Source organism: Lissotriton helveticus, chromosome 7, assembly GCF_964261635.1.
Source record: "Lissotriton helveticus chromosome 7, aLisHel1.1, whole genome shotgun sequence".
Taxonomy (NCBI): Eukaryota; Metazoa; Chordata; class Amphibia; order Caudata; family Salamandridae; genus Lissotriton; species Lissotriton helveticus.
This window is the reverse complement of record NC_136068.1, coordinates 1,182,940,939-1,182,957,057: the sequence shown is the minus strand read 5'-3', so window position 1 is coordinate 1,182,957,057 and position 16,119 is coordinate 1,182,940,939. Positions and strand designations below refer to the sequence as shown.

Genomic DNA, 16,119 nt, shown 5'->3' with positions numbered 1-16,119 from the left:
GGCCTTTGGTGTCGAAAAAGGCAAGCGGCCTTCGACGTCCGGCTCGAAGAACTGGAGAAAGTACGTGGAACCGAACGAAAGACAATACCGACGCCCCGAAGGCCTATTGGTCGTGTGAAAAAAGTTTTATATCTATTCCGAAATTGAGTCAAGAAAGTACATCCGAACCCAATGGCGGAAAAAAACAATCTGAGGATGGAGAGGATGCCCATGCGCAATGTAGTCCAAGGGAGGAGCCACCTATCTCGTGATACTTCGAAGACTCTTCCAGGACAACAATGTGCAATCATCCGGACCCAACACTAGGCGGCGATCTATGCATTGATATGAATTCAGCAGCCCACATGCCTCGAACATGCAAGTTTCCATGATAGAAACTGTAGAGGGCAGGTGAAATGAGGTTCAAGTGGTGGACCCATTACCTCGTTGGAGCTCTAGGTGGAATAACTCTTGAGACCTTGTAGAAAAGCTTTACTTGCGGGAATTCTGAATATAGATGTTTGTTTTCTATGAAGTGGTGAAAGGAGCCCCATTGTGATTGTTTGCGCAACGATTCCATTGCTTTTGCCGACTCATTCTTTTTCTTTATTTTTTCTAGGAGGGTATCCACCTTTGGCCCAAAAAGATGTTCGTCAGCAAAGGGGAGGGCTAATAAATTTTGTTGAACATCTGGCTTGAAGACAGATATGGCCATTAATACCCCTAGCTGCTGTGTCAGCCGCATCCAGGGCACACCTTATATTGGCATTAGATATAAGCTTCCCCTCTGATACAATTTGCTATACTCTATTTTTATGTTCTTCTGGGAGGTACTGTTGTATCTCCTTCATTTCACCCCAGTGTGCCCCATCATGGTGTGATAAGAGACCAATGGAGTTGGCAATTCTCCAATGGTTGGCCGAAAGGCCTGCCACTCTTACCAGCTACGTTTATCGGTTTACTCTCCTTCTACAACAGCGACAAAGTTCCAGCAGCACATAAAACTGCTGTCCAGTATGTCAAGATGTGAAAAGAAAATACCCAGCGACGATCAATCTGGGATAGTGGAAACAGGAATCAAAACGTGTAGTGCTGTATATACTGCACAGGGTTTGGAAACAGGTAATCTTTTCACATCTTGACAAACTGGACAGCAGTTTTATGCGATGCTGGAACTTTGTCGCTGGTGTAGAGTTGTATACAAGTGAATCTATAACTGGGCATTCAATGGCCCCCGAAGAATTGACAGTCAGTCACGAAATGCATTCTGCTGCACATCTTGATCTGCATTTCTACATCACATTATGTTGGACTTGTAAATTACAGAAAATTTATACATTGTAACAATTTGCATGATACATGATTACAGGAATCATTGTAATATGGGTTGATTATCGCATGTAAAAAAACTTTTTTCAACAAAGATGTCATTTGTTTGAAACCAACTTTGGTATGAGTATTTATTGGTGAAAATTAATGGTTTTACGTTTGAAAGCAATTGCTAAAAAGTGATACAAGTTTGTGTGTATATATATATATATATATATATATATATATATATATATATATATATATTACCTACTGGCGATAGCCAGTAGGTATATATAGTTAGGATTGTTTTCCATAGGGAAATCCCAACATTCTATTGGGAATAACTTTGGCGCCGGTTGAGGAATCTTCCTGAAATTTTCCTTAACTTTGCCTCGCGGCGCTCCGCTCCTTCCCTGAAAGTTTGGGGGGGATTCGTCAAGCGGGGGCCGAGATAAAAGGGGGTCCCAAAACGTGTTTTCTCCATGTTAATTTCCATAGGGCGGTTGGACTCACTTTTAGCCCGAACGGCTGAATGGTTTTCCACCAAACTTGGCAAAATTGTAGGGACTGGTAGCCCGATGTGCCTTTGCTATATCTCAAGATATGTGCTCCAGTGGTTTTTACGAAAATTAACTTTGAAAAAATATATATTGGTCTACATTGGGCTATATATATGTTAGAGCCCAAATGTAGCCAAATGTAGCCCAAAGATGGCCACCAGAGACAAAAAAAAACAAATGTAGCCCAAATATCAGCTAGATGTAGCCCAACTATAGCCCAATGACAGAATGTCCCAGAGTGTTCTAAAGAACAACTAGAGCGCTAACAGTCTTACTTATGACAAAAGTATGGCACACCTGAAGTCATCTTGATTGGAATAAAGTGTTAACACTTAAAACATTTAATTTGCAAAGGAACAAAATGAGGGGGTTCATTTTGCCATAGTAATTATGATTAGTGCTGAAGAAAGAAAAATTAGGGCACATTTTGAGTGACTTCTCAAATCCTCTTATATTTCATTAAAAAAATTCTGATATGCAGTCTCCCAAGATGGCCACCAGAGACAAAAGAGCCCAAATGTAGCCCAAATATCAGTCAGATGTAGCCCATCTATAGCCCAATGACAGAATGTCCCAGAGTGTTCTAAAGAACAACTAGAACGCTAAGTCTTACTTATGACAAAAGTATGGCACACCTGAAGTCATCTTGATTGGAATAAAGTGGTAACACTTAATACATTTCATTTGAAAAGGAACAAAATGAGGGGTTTCATTTTGCCATAGAAATTTTATATATATATATATATTCACTGAAAAAACCATAGGTTACACACCAGTTATAGTTAGGAATTAGCATTTAAAAAACCTTTGAAATTCACTGAAAAAACCATAGGTTTCACACCAGTTATAGTTAGCTGGAAATTTTACTCGCATAAAACCATTGAAATTCCCACGTTATAGTTAGTTGGATTCACTATAACTTGCACGTCTGCAATGCACTGCTGATGACGTCTCATATTACATCACTCATGCATATATTTAAATATTTAAACATTACTCGCTAATATATGTATTCACTAAGATACACTTAATAAGCCAGTTAACCAATCAATTTTTTTTTTAAACACTGAAAAAACCCTAGGTTTCAGGCCTTATATAGTTAGGAATTAGCATTTAAAAAACCTTTGAAATTCACTGAAAAAACCATAGGTTTCAGGCCGTATATAGTTAGGAATCAGCATTTAAAAAACCTTTGAAATTCACTGAAAAAACCATAGGTTGCAGGCCTTATATAGTTAGGAATTAGCATTTAAAAAACCTTTGAAATTCACTCAAAAAACTATAAGTTTTAGTGGTGTTATAGTTAGCTGGACATTTTACTCATACAAAACCAATGAAATTGCTCCTATATAGTTAGTTGTACTAACTATATTTCGCGCACCCGCAATCCACTGCTGATGATGTCACATATTAGATCATTCATGACATGGTCAGTGACATCACTGATGACATCTCAAATGACATCACTGATGACATCACTGATTACATCATCCATGTGACAATCACATACACCTTTTCATACACTATTACAATTTTTCATCACTGTTTGTAAAATACAGAGTATCATATTTAATTCCATTGTCACAGCAATACAAGTATCTAAAAATCCACTCAGTGATTCATAGATGTATACACACATCTAATCACTTACCTATGGATTCACTCATACATGCTGTCAATGAACAATAGAACACTATCAAAAATACTTATACATCTATATCGACATTAAACAACAGCACGCATCCTATTCACATATGAAGTCATCCTACTCACTTATGCAAACAATGGATCATACTTACATATTTACTAAGCAAAACATTTATACAAACACCACTTCTATTCATTTAGATAGTAAGTCATACTTAGTGAATTATAAAATCATTATTACAAGAATACAGTTATCCATACAGTCACTCACACAATCATTGTGTCTTATGTATACTTATTTATATACAACAACTGACACATAAACTGCTTTTTATTTTTCTAGTTTGTTGGACCTGTACCTTTGAGAAATATATTTGCTCATCACCACACCCATAAAGAGATTCCCTCACCCAAACTGTTAGAACATGTAGTTTTAACTTCATATATCTACTGAATCAACTATTCACACATCTTTGGACAGTCACACACCCCCCACCGAACCACACACACTTTCACACTCCCATACAAATACTCAGTTAACTAATCAATAACGAATATAGACTTTCACATAGCTAGTAACCAACTGTAGAATCAGTTTAAACAACAACTGACAAAGTGATACAGATATTCACACAGTTTAGTCACTACCCACTATTTTTAGTGAGACATTATAAATTGGTCAAGTAAACAGTCAATTACACTGCTACTAAATCCTCCATCCAAATATTTATTTATATATATCCACTCATTCTTCAATGTAAATTGCTATATATATAATGCATATTTAAATAACGAAGCAAACCACATTCACTGGATGATGTCATCAGTGATGTCATCAGTGATGTCATTTGAGATGTCATCAGTGATGTCACTGACTATGTCATGAATGATCTAATATGTGACATCATCAGCAGTGGATTGCGGGTGCGCGAAATATAGTTAGTACAACTAACTATATAGGAGCAATTCCATTGGTTTTGTATGAGTAAAATGTCCAGCTAACTATAACACCACTAAAACGTATACGCAGTGTTTCAAGCAAACTTCGCGATTGAGTTTTTTTCATGTATTTTATGTGGGACGGGCAGCCCACAGATCTCTGCGTAGCACACTTCGTGTGTAGTTTTCTTGAAATTTTGATACAGTATGCCTAGATAATTGTTTAAACTCTGGAGTGCACCATACACCCCCACTTGTTGACATAGGGATGTATGCCATGGAGACTCATCACCTTTGGCTGTACCACAACACGCAGGCTGCAATGGTGCAAGTTTGGGGTGAGAGGTCCAGGAGGGTGGCATAATACATACTGCAGCCCTCAGAGGCCTTTCCCTGGCTACCATGCCCTTGAGTAACAGACTTGCAGGTAGGCCAGACTTGTGCCAAATGTGGAAACAATGGTACAGGTTAGGGAACAAACACAGGCCCTAGTAAACTGATTGGCAGGGACCTAGGGCACATTCAAAGTGCATCAGGTATCTTCCAAAAAGTTAGGGGGTAACCATGCAAAAAAAGACGCTTTCCTACAGTCTCTCTGGAGTTCACAAATACAAGATTCACAAATTATTTGCACAAAACTGTACATTGAAAGTAGTGATACCACAGATCCAGGAAAAATGTAAACAAACAAACCAAAAACAAAAACAACTGAGCAACACAAAGTAGGTTTCAATTTTAAATAAAGCATCGATAAGTAACTGGATCATTACATGCAAAATGGCACGGGTGAAATGGCGGTTATTATTTTTTTGAACTTTCGGTTCATGCAGCCTTTGCAAAGGATTCCTATCCACTATAGGATGAAAAGACTCTTTGCCTTTGGCTGCACCCAAACTCTGACTAATCTGGTTAAAAAGCATGCCAAATATGATAGTGAAGTTACAAACTAGCAAACATGTTTTTCCCCTCAAATAACTCACTTGAAGGCTTCAAAACCAAGTAAAGCAAAAAGACCAAACTTGGCTTACATTTTATCATTTTAAACAAGAGGTGAGAGCTCCATGGCCACACTTATAATATAACAAAATGATCCACAAAAAATGAGCCATAAGAAAAGAAATACAAAACAAAAACGCAAATGAAAATATTTTCATAATGTATACTTACAACAACTTGTTGAGCAGAGAGGTCTTTCATATGAGGCAAAAGGAATGTATCACTGTACTTTGTAAGGATGACTGCATTTCTGAGGATAGCAGTTAAGTAAACATAGGTTTTTCTAAATGTTAATCTGCAACAAAACCATTTGTACAGTAATGTAGCAAGCAAGGATACAATTTTAACTTCAATGTCACCCTTTTTTCATATTGCCTAATCAAACTAGGGTTATAGAAATATTGTCTTACACAGATCCAGGCAGTACGATGTATTCCTCATCTTCCAGATCCAATGTGGGAACACCGCTGTTCTATTCCGGAGGGAAATTGTATTATTTCTGAACTAAATTGTTTTAACTGATCTATACTCTTATTCCTTTTCACCTTTCAAACAGCACAGAACAAATCAAGTTTTTGGATGATGGCAATTGTGGCAAAAATGAGCAATAAACATAGTGGGTTGGAGGAAGCCAAGGAAATATTTTAGAAATAATGAAAACAGACTTAGCATTTCAGACAATTGTTTTTACGTTTTCAATTAAAAGTTTCTTTGCATTTGTTTTTGTCTGCAATAAGAACTCATACAAACAAGTAACAGTTACATCTCCATGTTCAGCATTATATCAGTGAAAGTGACTACATTGTTGTGTGAACATTGCGGAATGCTATGTAGATGTATTATGGCAGAGAAATAGAGTTTAGAACAATGGGTATTATAAAATGCTGAAGAGGCACGTCAGGCATTTCACAGGGTTCTACGGGATCAGTTTTCTTAGTCTCTCTGTTGATCAGGCCATTGTGCAATGTAAGTATCAAATGAGGCCCAGATGTCCTTCGACCAGCTGGGCTCGGACATCAAAAGCAAATATTCCATCAGTTGTTCCCGATAGTAAATTAGGCCCTTTATCCAGCAGTCAATTTGAGGCACAGCAGCATTATGGCATTAAGCTTACGTACACCGGATGAGATCTCCAACATATTCCAGCAGCGCCGCCACCAGTAATCTAGGCATTGCGCTAGCAGTCACCTCCGCTATACGCTCAAAAACTTGCACGTCCAATATGCTGCTATCCTGGGGAAATGCCAGGCTAAATCCCCGAAGCAAGACCCAACAGTCCCACATCTGCCGCAAAGTCTAAGGCTCATTCTATGTAGCTGGAGGGGTGTTAGGTAAATTCTGTGTATGAACTTGATATGTACGAGATGCAGCCTATAGTTGGGAGATAATGAATCCATCTGAGCACACCAGTACTTCCACTGGTGGTTGGGAAAGCAAACCAGAGCTCCCACTACCACTCCACTAGCACCCAAGGTGCAGTCACCAGAGCTTTAGCCTGCATGACAGGACAATTTCGTGATCTGCCACCTTAAAGAGAGTGATGCTAGGATCAAGTCTAGTGCTGTCAGGCTCTCGGGGATATCAGCCTAAACCCGGCAACACGCTAGTCGGATGCAGTAGTAAAGAAAAACGATGTGAGGAAATGGGGTGCATTAAATGGTGTGGTTGTGTGACCTCACTGTGTGATACACCATCACCCCTTTAGGACCAGTCTGGTTTCGTTTGTCAAATCTTTAGGTCAGTCCTGGGTAAGTGTGGGTCTGAACAATCAAGCTTACATAAAGGAACAATTAATTCAACAGCACCAAAACAACTGAAGGATAAAGTAACAATGCAAACCCAATAACATGATGAATGGAGCGCTCAAACGTTTCAGACACTTACCCCCAGTCACAATTAGATCTGGGTTAAATCCATCATCGTTATTTAGCTCACTTTGTCACCCCAGTTCAGACCCAGCCATATGCAAATCAGTCTTGACCTTGTGCCTCAAACAGTCCAGCCCGACTTGCCAGTCACAGGATGCTTCTTTCAGGTCCATGGATGACCTGGCTTAGCAGTTCGGGCTGGACTGTTCCCATAAGACTGATTTGTATATGGCTGGGCCTGAAATGGGTGGTGAAGTGAACTAAGGAGCGATGATCGATTTAACCCAGATATAATAATGACCGGGGGAGAGTGTCTGAAAAGTTTCAGCGCTATGTCCACCTGCCAACTTATGTTTGCCATAAGTTGGCAGGGTATGCCCAGACGTGGGCCCCTTGCTCACTCTGCAAATGGATTCAAGCTAGCCTGCCTGATGAGTGGTTTTACCCTGAAACTGGTCCCAGGATGCATGTTTCTGGTCCAGGGAACACTTGGCTTGGCAGTTCAGGCTGGACTGTTCCCATGAGGAACAGGGTCAAGACTGATTTGCATACGGCTAGGTTTGAACTGGGGTGGCGAAGCGAGCTAAAGAACGATGATGGATTTAACCCACATTATTTAGTAACTGGGGCAAGTGTCTGAAAAGTTTCAGCGCTACGTCCATCATCTCCTTGTGTTGGATAAAGAAACAAGGCACTCAAGAAATCAAACACCAATTTATAAAAAATAGTTTACATTTTTATCAATTTGTAGATACCAAAATGAAAAAGATCCACTGGAGAGTTCCGGAGATATAGATTATACAAGATACAGTAAATTACAACGTTTGACTTAACCGCTAACAAACACTGGCAAATTCAAAGCATTTGACACTTGTTCAAGAAAAACTTGGGTAATTTATAGTGCGGTTACTTAGAGTTACTTTGGGCAACCTACTCCAGCAGGGATCCAGTCAAGGGGTAGAGCAAGGTCTGAAGAAACAGTTACTTCAACAAGGAAAGTCTCCAGCTCAATTCAAATGTCAGTGATCCCTTACTATTAGCTTCTTTGGAGTGGTCCTGATGCAAGGTATACATGATGCTTAAGAGAACTCAAGTATGGCGACGATGCTGTTCAGTCAGCGGAGATCTTCCTGGCGCTACTCCTTGGTCTACTGACTTGGTGAGGCAATTCCAGCCACAGCTGTCAACATTCTTCAAAGTCCTCTCAAGCTCGGCAGAAGTCCAGTTGCCACTTTGCTACCAGTGGCCCGGTAAAGTGGTTTTATGCTTCTGGTGGTAACTTGCCTTCAGGGTGACTCACCTGCACTCCGATGACTCTCCTGGGTCCAGTAAACTCATGTGCAATTTCGATCCTTTAGTTTGCACCAGCGCAAGGAGCAACAATCCAGAAACCTTGGCTACCAACTCGCCAAGCAGGCTACCTCTGCTTTTGTGGCTGGGACGGCAAACAGGAGGTCAGCTAGCTGACTCAGAGTCACTTGCTTCTGGCTGGGGTCAGGAATCTGCTCCTTCTTTGGCAGGTGCTGTCCAACTTCGGTACAGCCTCTCTTAGCTGGGTTATTGGTGGGAGGGCAGTCCTTTTTTTGTCTTCTTCAGTCCAACTAGATCTGCGTTCTGGTTGACAGAGGTACTTTTTTTATGCCCAGAAAATGCCCTCCGGGAAGCTCACTGTCACTAGCCAAAGGGCTACAAGGTCCCCTCTCCCTGATGACTTCTTCCTGTGTAGTGTAGCATCTAGCTATCTCAGAAGGCTTTATTTTGCCACTTTAAACATGGGAGAATTCCTCTCTCGTGCAGAGCTCCTTAGTCCCCTAATCCCACCCAGAGGTATGGCTACCAGAGGGAGCTACATGCACCTGGAAAAACAGTATGACAAAGGTTGTTCTCCCTCTGTTCCAAGTACCAGTCTGTCTATTAAAACAGTGCAGCCCCTCTTCCAAGTGTTCGCCATTTGCCCATCAAAGGTGGCCTCCCATTTGAAGCTCTCCTTTTGGGTCATCACCCATGTTACTTCCTGCCAGGGAGTGTTAACACCTCTCTGGCCTTTCCTGGGAGTAATTTCCACATCTCCCCAGGAGAACAGGAAGTTGTCTTGGGGACATGCCCAGTGTTCAACCATGGTCGGACACGGGAAACTGTGAGCAAAAAAGAGGAAACTTTTTAAAAGTTGCACATAAAAACAAGTTACATTAATTTCGACTTGGGCACCAAGTCGAGCTTGATATAACAAGCTGTTTCATATCTTAGTCAACCCAATCAGAAGTTAGCACAGCTGAGTGGTTAGTGTGTAACCATTTACTAGCCAATGGACCCTTTCGCATTAAAAACTATTTTGTTATTTTATTGACAGAATATGTAAAACACAAGTTCTACCTCTCAATGTGTTTCACCCTGCCCCAGGGCTTGGTAAGCCTACGGTAGGGATGACATAGACACATTGCAAAGGGAGGTTTGGGCTTGGTAGAGTAGGAGACACGTTTTTCCTTTGTCACATCCAGGGTGGCACAACCAGTGCTGAAGTCCCTGGGGTGACTGTCTAACTTACAGGTGCTGAGAAACATATACTAATGATTTACAAGTAAGCTAGCTTATGCCAATTTGGTATAAACCAAGTCAAACATACATGTTTTAATGTCAGAGCACTGGCACGGAGAGCTGGCTAGCAGCCTCAGTACATAATCAGAGACGAAAATCAGCACCATCAGTCCAAACATTGGAAAGGACCATACAAAAGGAGGTTTTTCCTTACAGACATCAAGGGTTGTGCAGTTCACAGTAGCCTGCAAGGCACTCAGCTCTACTAAGGTTTCTCCGGTGTAAAGGTGGCCATTACCTTAACGTTTATGTGGTGTAAATGCTGGCAGATTTGCTCATCAAATGTAGGTGGTAAAGCAGGGTTTCGTGCGAGACGTAGGGCAGCAGAACTGAGGTTAGGATGGCAGGCTCTGCTGCAAAGCCCATGCGATGCGTACACCGAGTACTTCACCATGTCGACCTCACCTCTTGGGGACATCGAGATGGAACAGATAACAGTCCAAAGGGGCAGGGAGCAATAATGTCTAGCTCCACTGCCACACGAGGGAGGTAAGGCCCCACGTAGAGCCACTGCTGGAGGTACTGAGCTTATTCGGAGTAATAATAGAGCTCTAGTCCGAGGCGCAGAGGCCATATTGCTCAAAAGGCAAGGTTACACCTCCCATGCTAGTAGAGATTGCCAACCTCCCCATAGAAGACTTATCAAGAGAGAAATTATTCGATCTAGAAATGCGATCGTAAGAGGCAAGAGAAGATAACTGATTAGATATAGAAATTTCGGTAGCATCACCATTTTATCGATCGCGATCCTTCTCGCCACAGAGAGGGACACTTTTACTTAGTCTGGAATGTGACACTCAAGACATGTCACAGCCCTGCCATAACTTTTCTCTCCACAGTCCTCTATGCCTTGGCTGATCCCAATTCCTAAATATTTAATCGGGGAATCTGACCCTTTTAGGGGGGATACCATATTGAAGCTCTGAGTGGCAGGCAGCAGGGAAGAGGTGGGTTGGTGGTGGTGGGGGAGGCCCCAGAGGTGATGGTGATCCCGGTGAAGCCACAAACCTGAGGAACTCACCTAACACAAGCTCCATGTTAGTTTCTGGCTCCTTTATGTAAACAGTGACGTCATCTGTGTGCAGCAAGATTATAACACTTCAAGAGATAACGTTTAGACCACATTCGGCATGAAGTTGATGTAGCCTAGAAGCTAGGCGCTCCGTAGCTATGGCATATAAGAAAGGGGATAAGTGGGTAGCTCCGTCGAAGGCCTCTGCTTATGAGGAGCGCAGTGGTACAACACCATTAACTCGTATGCATATCGTGGATTGTTCTTAGAACAGTTCAGTCCATCTCAGGAAGCATCAGTAGTCGCGTCAAGGAAGATGCCAATTGATCTAAAGTCTGGAGCTAGGGAATGGCAGACTGGTCCGGTATGACGATATGAGGAATGTAAGTAATCTGATCGTGGGGAGTCTAGCCAAGATTTTATTGTTGATGTCAATCAGTGACCGTGGCCAAAAGGAATCATAGTCATTGGAGCATTTATCAGGTTTAAAGATAGTGATCAGAAGCGCCTCCCTTACCATAAGGGGGGCAGGGGAGAGTAAGACAATGGATCTGGCTTCCTGGTATTAATGAGTGCAGGCGTGGGGCCACTATATCAGCATATTCTTTTTGTACCTGGGTGGTGAGGCCATCCAGTCCTGTAGTCTGCCACCAGACATGCTCATAATCACCTGAATGATGTCCACCTTATCAAACAGTACATCCAGGTAGCATCTGTGGGCAACATTTATCCACAGCAACTGAATGGTGTCAAGGTTGAAGGTCATTGAATCTATGGGGGCATCAGGATGAGAGCTACACAACGCAGCGTAGTAGGTCCTCATCATGTGAATGATCTGCTCAGTGGAATAACATGATTGTCCCTCATCATCTAGGAGTTCCGGGATGTAGGGACTACATTGGTTCTTTCTGAGCAAGGATGCAAGAATTTTCCCAGCTCTATCACCCTTCCCATATTTATGCGCTTTGGCATCCCTGTGTAAAAAGTGGGTTTCCCACTCTGCTTCCTCCTGGTACTCAGAGAGCTTGTGACATATTGGAACCAATGTCTGCGGGTTGCTCGTGTCAAAGTATTGAATTTCCAGAGTGTGCCATTCCCACTCCAAGCAGGCAAGGCGAGCATGCAAGTCATGTAGCACTCCTAGCTGCCTGGAAATGAATGCACCGCAGATGTAGGCCTTGAAGGCTTCCCAGAATACACCATAGGAGGCCACAGAGTGGTCATTAATGTGGAAGAACTCATGATGTCCTCTTCGATTTCGGACTGGAAAGTTCGATCTCTGTGTGCATTTGGTAGGGCCCTCCAGGTGCAGGCACGGTCAGCCACATCTGACAGTTCCAAAGTGAGCACAACAGGAGCATGATCTGAGTGTTTGGGGCTAATGTTCTGCCTTCCTCGTCCAGGGACCGACACCCTCAAGACCAGCCAATAATCAATGAGTGACCCCACATTGCAGGATGTCAGGATACATGTACCTTCAGTCACCACATGATGCCGTTCTCGCACATGTCAATCATGTCATAGTCTGTCATAATAGTGTAAAGTTGTGTGGGAGTGCAGTCTACATTCTAATTGAGATATATACACCTCAGGTTGCAGTATTACATTGACGTCACCTTCCCATATGATCGTGGAGCATCTCATGCCAACGGCCGTGTGCCAAACTGAGAGAAAAATGTCAGGGCAGTTAGTGTTGGGATCCTATACACCCACACCACAGTAGTCTACTTGCCCTCGAGAATCCTATGGAGAATGGCATACCGTCTGGCTTTGTCACTGATAAGTCTCTAGGGTATTAAATTGTACTCTCCTTCTAATAACTATGGCGACACCCCTAGCATTTGTGGAGTATGTGGCAATGGATTTCGGGCTCATCACAGCATCAAATTAGCACTAATCACAGCCACTGAAGAACTCAGACAAACACTAAACGGCAGGGGGCGCGCAGCCCTGATCCTTTTAGATCTGTCAGCGGCTTTTGACATGGTCTGCCACAATGTGTTGGTTGACCAGGGACAAAGCAGTCTGCCTGCTAAGTTCTTTTTTGTTAGATAGATCTCGAGTAGTGGCTCATTGTGAATTTGTTTCCCCCGCTATCTCTCTTACCTGCGGAGTCTCCCAGGGCTCATCTTTGAGCCACACCTTGTTTAATACGTATGTCATCCCTCTGGACAAATTAATCAAAAGCTATGGCTTAATATTGGTGTCATACACGGATGATACGCAGATTATCGTGTCAATTAACAGTGCACCTGCTGACACTGCAGCTCTATTTCGAGACTGTATGGGCCATATAGGAAAGTGGATGCAAGACAACTGTCTAAAATTAAACTCCACAAAAACTGAAGTGATGCTCTTTGGGAACTCATCTTCAGTATGGTCAGACAGTTGGTGGCCCGATCACATGGGTCCTTTACCAGGACCCTCAAACAAAGTGAAAAATCTTGGTGCCCTTTTCGATACCAATCTATCATGTGAAACCCAGATTAGCCACATCACGTCCACCTGCTTCTTTATTCTTTAAAATACTGAAGAAAGTGCTTCCTTTTATCCCTTTTTTACCTGAGGAAAACAGCGGTCATGACACTTATTGCATCTAGGCTTCACTACTGTAAGGCCCTATTCACTAGTGAGAGCGAGCGCAGCTTTCATAGACTTCAGACTGCTCAGAATGCAGCATCTAGAGTCGTGTTTGGGCTTACATGCTATGACTCGGTCTCCAAGGCTCTCACAAAACTACACTGGCTGCCCGTAGGCAAGTTATTCAATTTTAAGCCCTATGCATAGCCTTCGAAGCCCGGCATGGCCTTGGTCTGCGGCAGCAGTCACAATATTTCAAACCCCACATTCCGGCTAGACCACTTATGTCTTCGGATTGAGGAAATATGATCGTTCCCAGGGTGCGGAGAGTAAAATGGGGAAGAAAAAGCTTTACACATACCACCACCAAGCTCTGGAACTCCCTCCCTTTAACCTTGAAAAAGGAAAACGATCTGTTTAAATTTAGGAAAGGATTGAAAACCTGGCTTTTTTTAATGGTGACTACATTGTAATATTCAAAATGCATTAATCTGAAACAGCGCCAAGACACCCTCGAGTACATGTAGCGCTTTACAAATACTTCATTTCATTTCAATTTGGGCCTCTCCTAACTAGCCTGGACAAACCAGATAACAACCACACTGTACCTGAGATGGTCAAACACAGGTCTAACCTCACATGGGTCTCCCAGACCATGGCTATTCCATGACCTGAACGTGACCATAGCCATGTACTCAGGCTAGATACAGGAGACCGAATCCCTCATCATTAGGAAGGAATGAGGAAAATGGCATCTAAAACTCATTATTAGTTTCGGCCACCTGTGCAATCATGCGCCACAGTCACACAGTACAGTAGTTAAGTGAAACTAAGACAAGGGGATGCCTATAAAAAAGTAACCGAAACACAGCACACCGGTTTTGACATTCCCAACAAGTTGAAGACATTACTCACCCCAGCAACCCAACTTAAACAAACAGAACAGGTTCTGGGAGTGGCAAGGCGGGCTTCTTGGGACCCATTCCAGGGGGAGCTCAGAGTGCCGGTGGGCTCCCGTCATTGGGGAAGGGAAGGTAACTGGAGCCATCCGAGGTAGCCAATTTGCATGTTCTGTAAAGTAAACACCATCAGTTAAGGAACAATAAGTTTGCTGCCAGCTCTTAATGGCTTGGTAGTTTGTTGAGGATGTCTCATGTGGCCGAGCAGTAAGATGCGTCTATGCACCCTATGAGGTCATTTCAAGCGGCGATGGAAGGAGGTGGCCATAGGGACCCCCACGTCAGGCAACAGGAATGCAGCTTTGGAAAGGTCACTACGCTGCATAGTGGTGCATACAATGGGTGCTCAATATAAGATGTTCACCGTCATCAAAGCAGTCTGCAGAGCCAGTCGCTGTCATCCCTCCATGATTGGTGCATTTAGAAATAGTTTGTCATACAACTTTAGTGTCAGTTTGGAGTCAGTGAGAAAGTGAGGTTTCCTTTAGGTAGTGATCCACAGCATGGCCAGATAGTTTATCTGCAATGTTTTGCATGGCCAGGAAATAAAAAGCATTTGTGTACCATATGATGCAATGTAGAGTGGACAATGGCAGAGGGTGGCTACAGGGGCGTCCAAGTCTGACAAGAGGAATGAAGATTGAAAAAGTGGGTGCATTGGGTAAGCATTATCAGTTATTCATTGCCATGAAGGCAGTCTCCAGAGCCCTCCAGTGTCTCCGCCACACGAATGGTGCGCTTAGAAACCTATTTGGAACAGAACTTTAAGCCAGTTTGAGGGTAAGTGAAAAAGTGTTGTTTACCGTGGATGGTGATTTGCAGCTTAGCTGGTTAGAGGGCATAGGGTAATCTGGCTTTTATGAGCAGCTTTTGGCCGGCAGGAATATGTTGCAGGCATTCTGGACTGTCATTATGAAGTCAGGATATACAGAAATTGTGTTCCCTTGGAATTGTACATCCTTCTTTTCCCTCAATAGCTGCAGGATTGTGTCCCAGACTCTATAATGGAAGAACCACGCGATTATTGATCTCACTGGGGCACCAGACAATGGGCAGGTGTCATGTAGCTCCTGTATATCCTTATATCGTGTTAAGTTAGCATAGGTACATTTGAGGTTTAAACGCCATTTTCCATTCTTGCAACTTCTGCACACGACACTTAATTGTTGTCTTAGCTTTCAACCTAATAGTTTGCCGTGGTTTATGTGAGAATAATATGTTGCTGCTTTACTATCAGCTTTGTTTAATAAACTATGTCTGCACGAAGAGTGCTGAAGGTTCAGGAACAACACGATATGGAATTGTTATGAGGTCTGATCTCCACGCCTTCATAGTCATAACACAAGTGCAGCCTTTGCCAACTCGGGCTTCAGGCGGGATTGATATTGCTTTGCAAGTGATACATAGACACACTTGATGCGGTGCACATGCAGAGAGAGCTGGTGTATGCTGATGTGATTCCCTCATGCTAGGACACTAAGGTATGGGCCCGCCCTAAAACAACCCAAAGAGACCTTCTTAGCTAATAATATAATATATGTGTTAGGGAGGGTGAGATATAAGTGAATCGAATCTAAATATTTAGACTTAAATGTTAAAAATTAGCACAAAAAATATAACGTGGCTCAAGCCAATAGGCAAGAAAAAAAAGGAAAAAAAAATAACTTTGACAA

At 42.6% G+C, this 16,119-nt stretch overlaps 1 protein-coding gene across 1 annotated transcript in view; it reads right to left on the bottom strand.

Moving 5' to 3' along the window:
• The window catches only part of NOL11 (nucleolar protein 11), a 451,282-nt gene that overhangs the window by 96,570 nt on the left and 338,593 nt on the right, over positions 1-16,119 (bottom strand). The window contains exon 15 of the mRNA XM_078654327.1: positions 5,604-5,682. Within this exon, the coding sequence (XP_078510453.1) occupies positions 5,604-5,682 (79 nt within the window). The remainder of the gene's footprint in view (positions 1-5,603; positions 5,683-16,119) is intronic.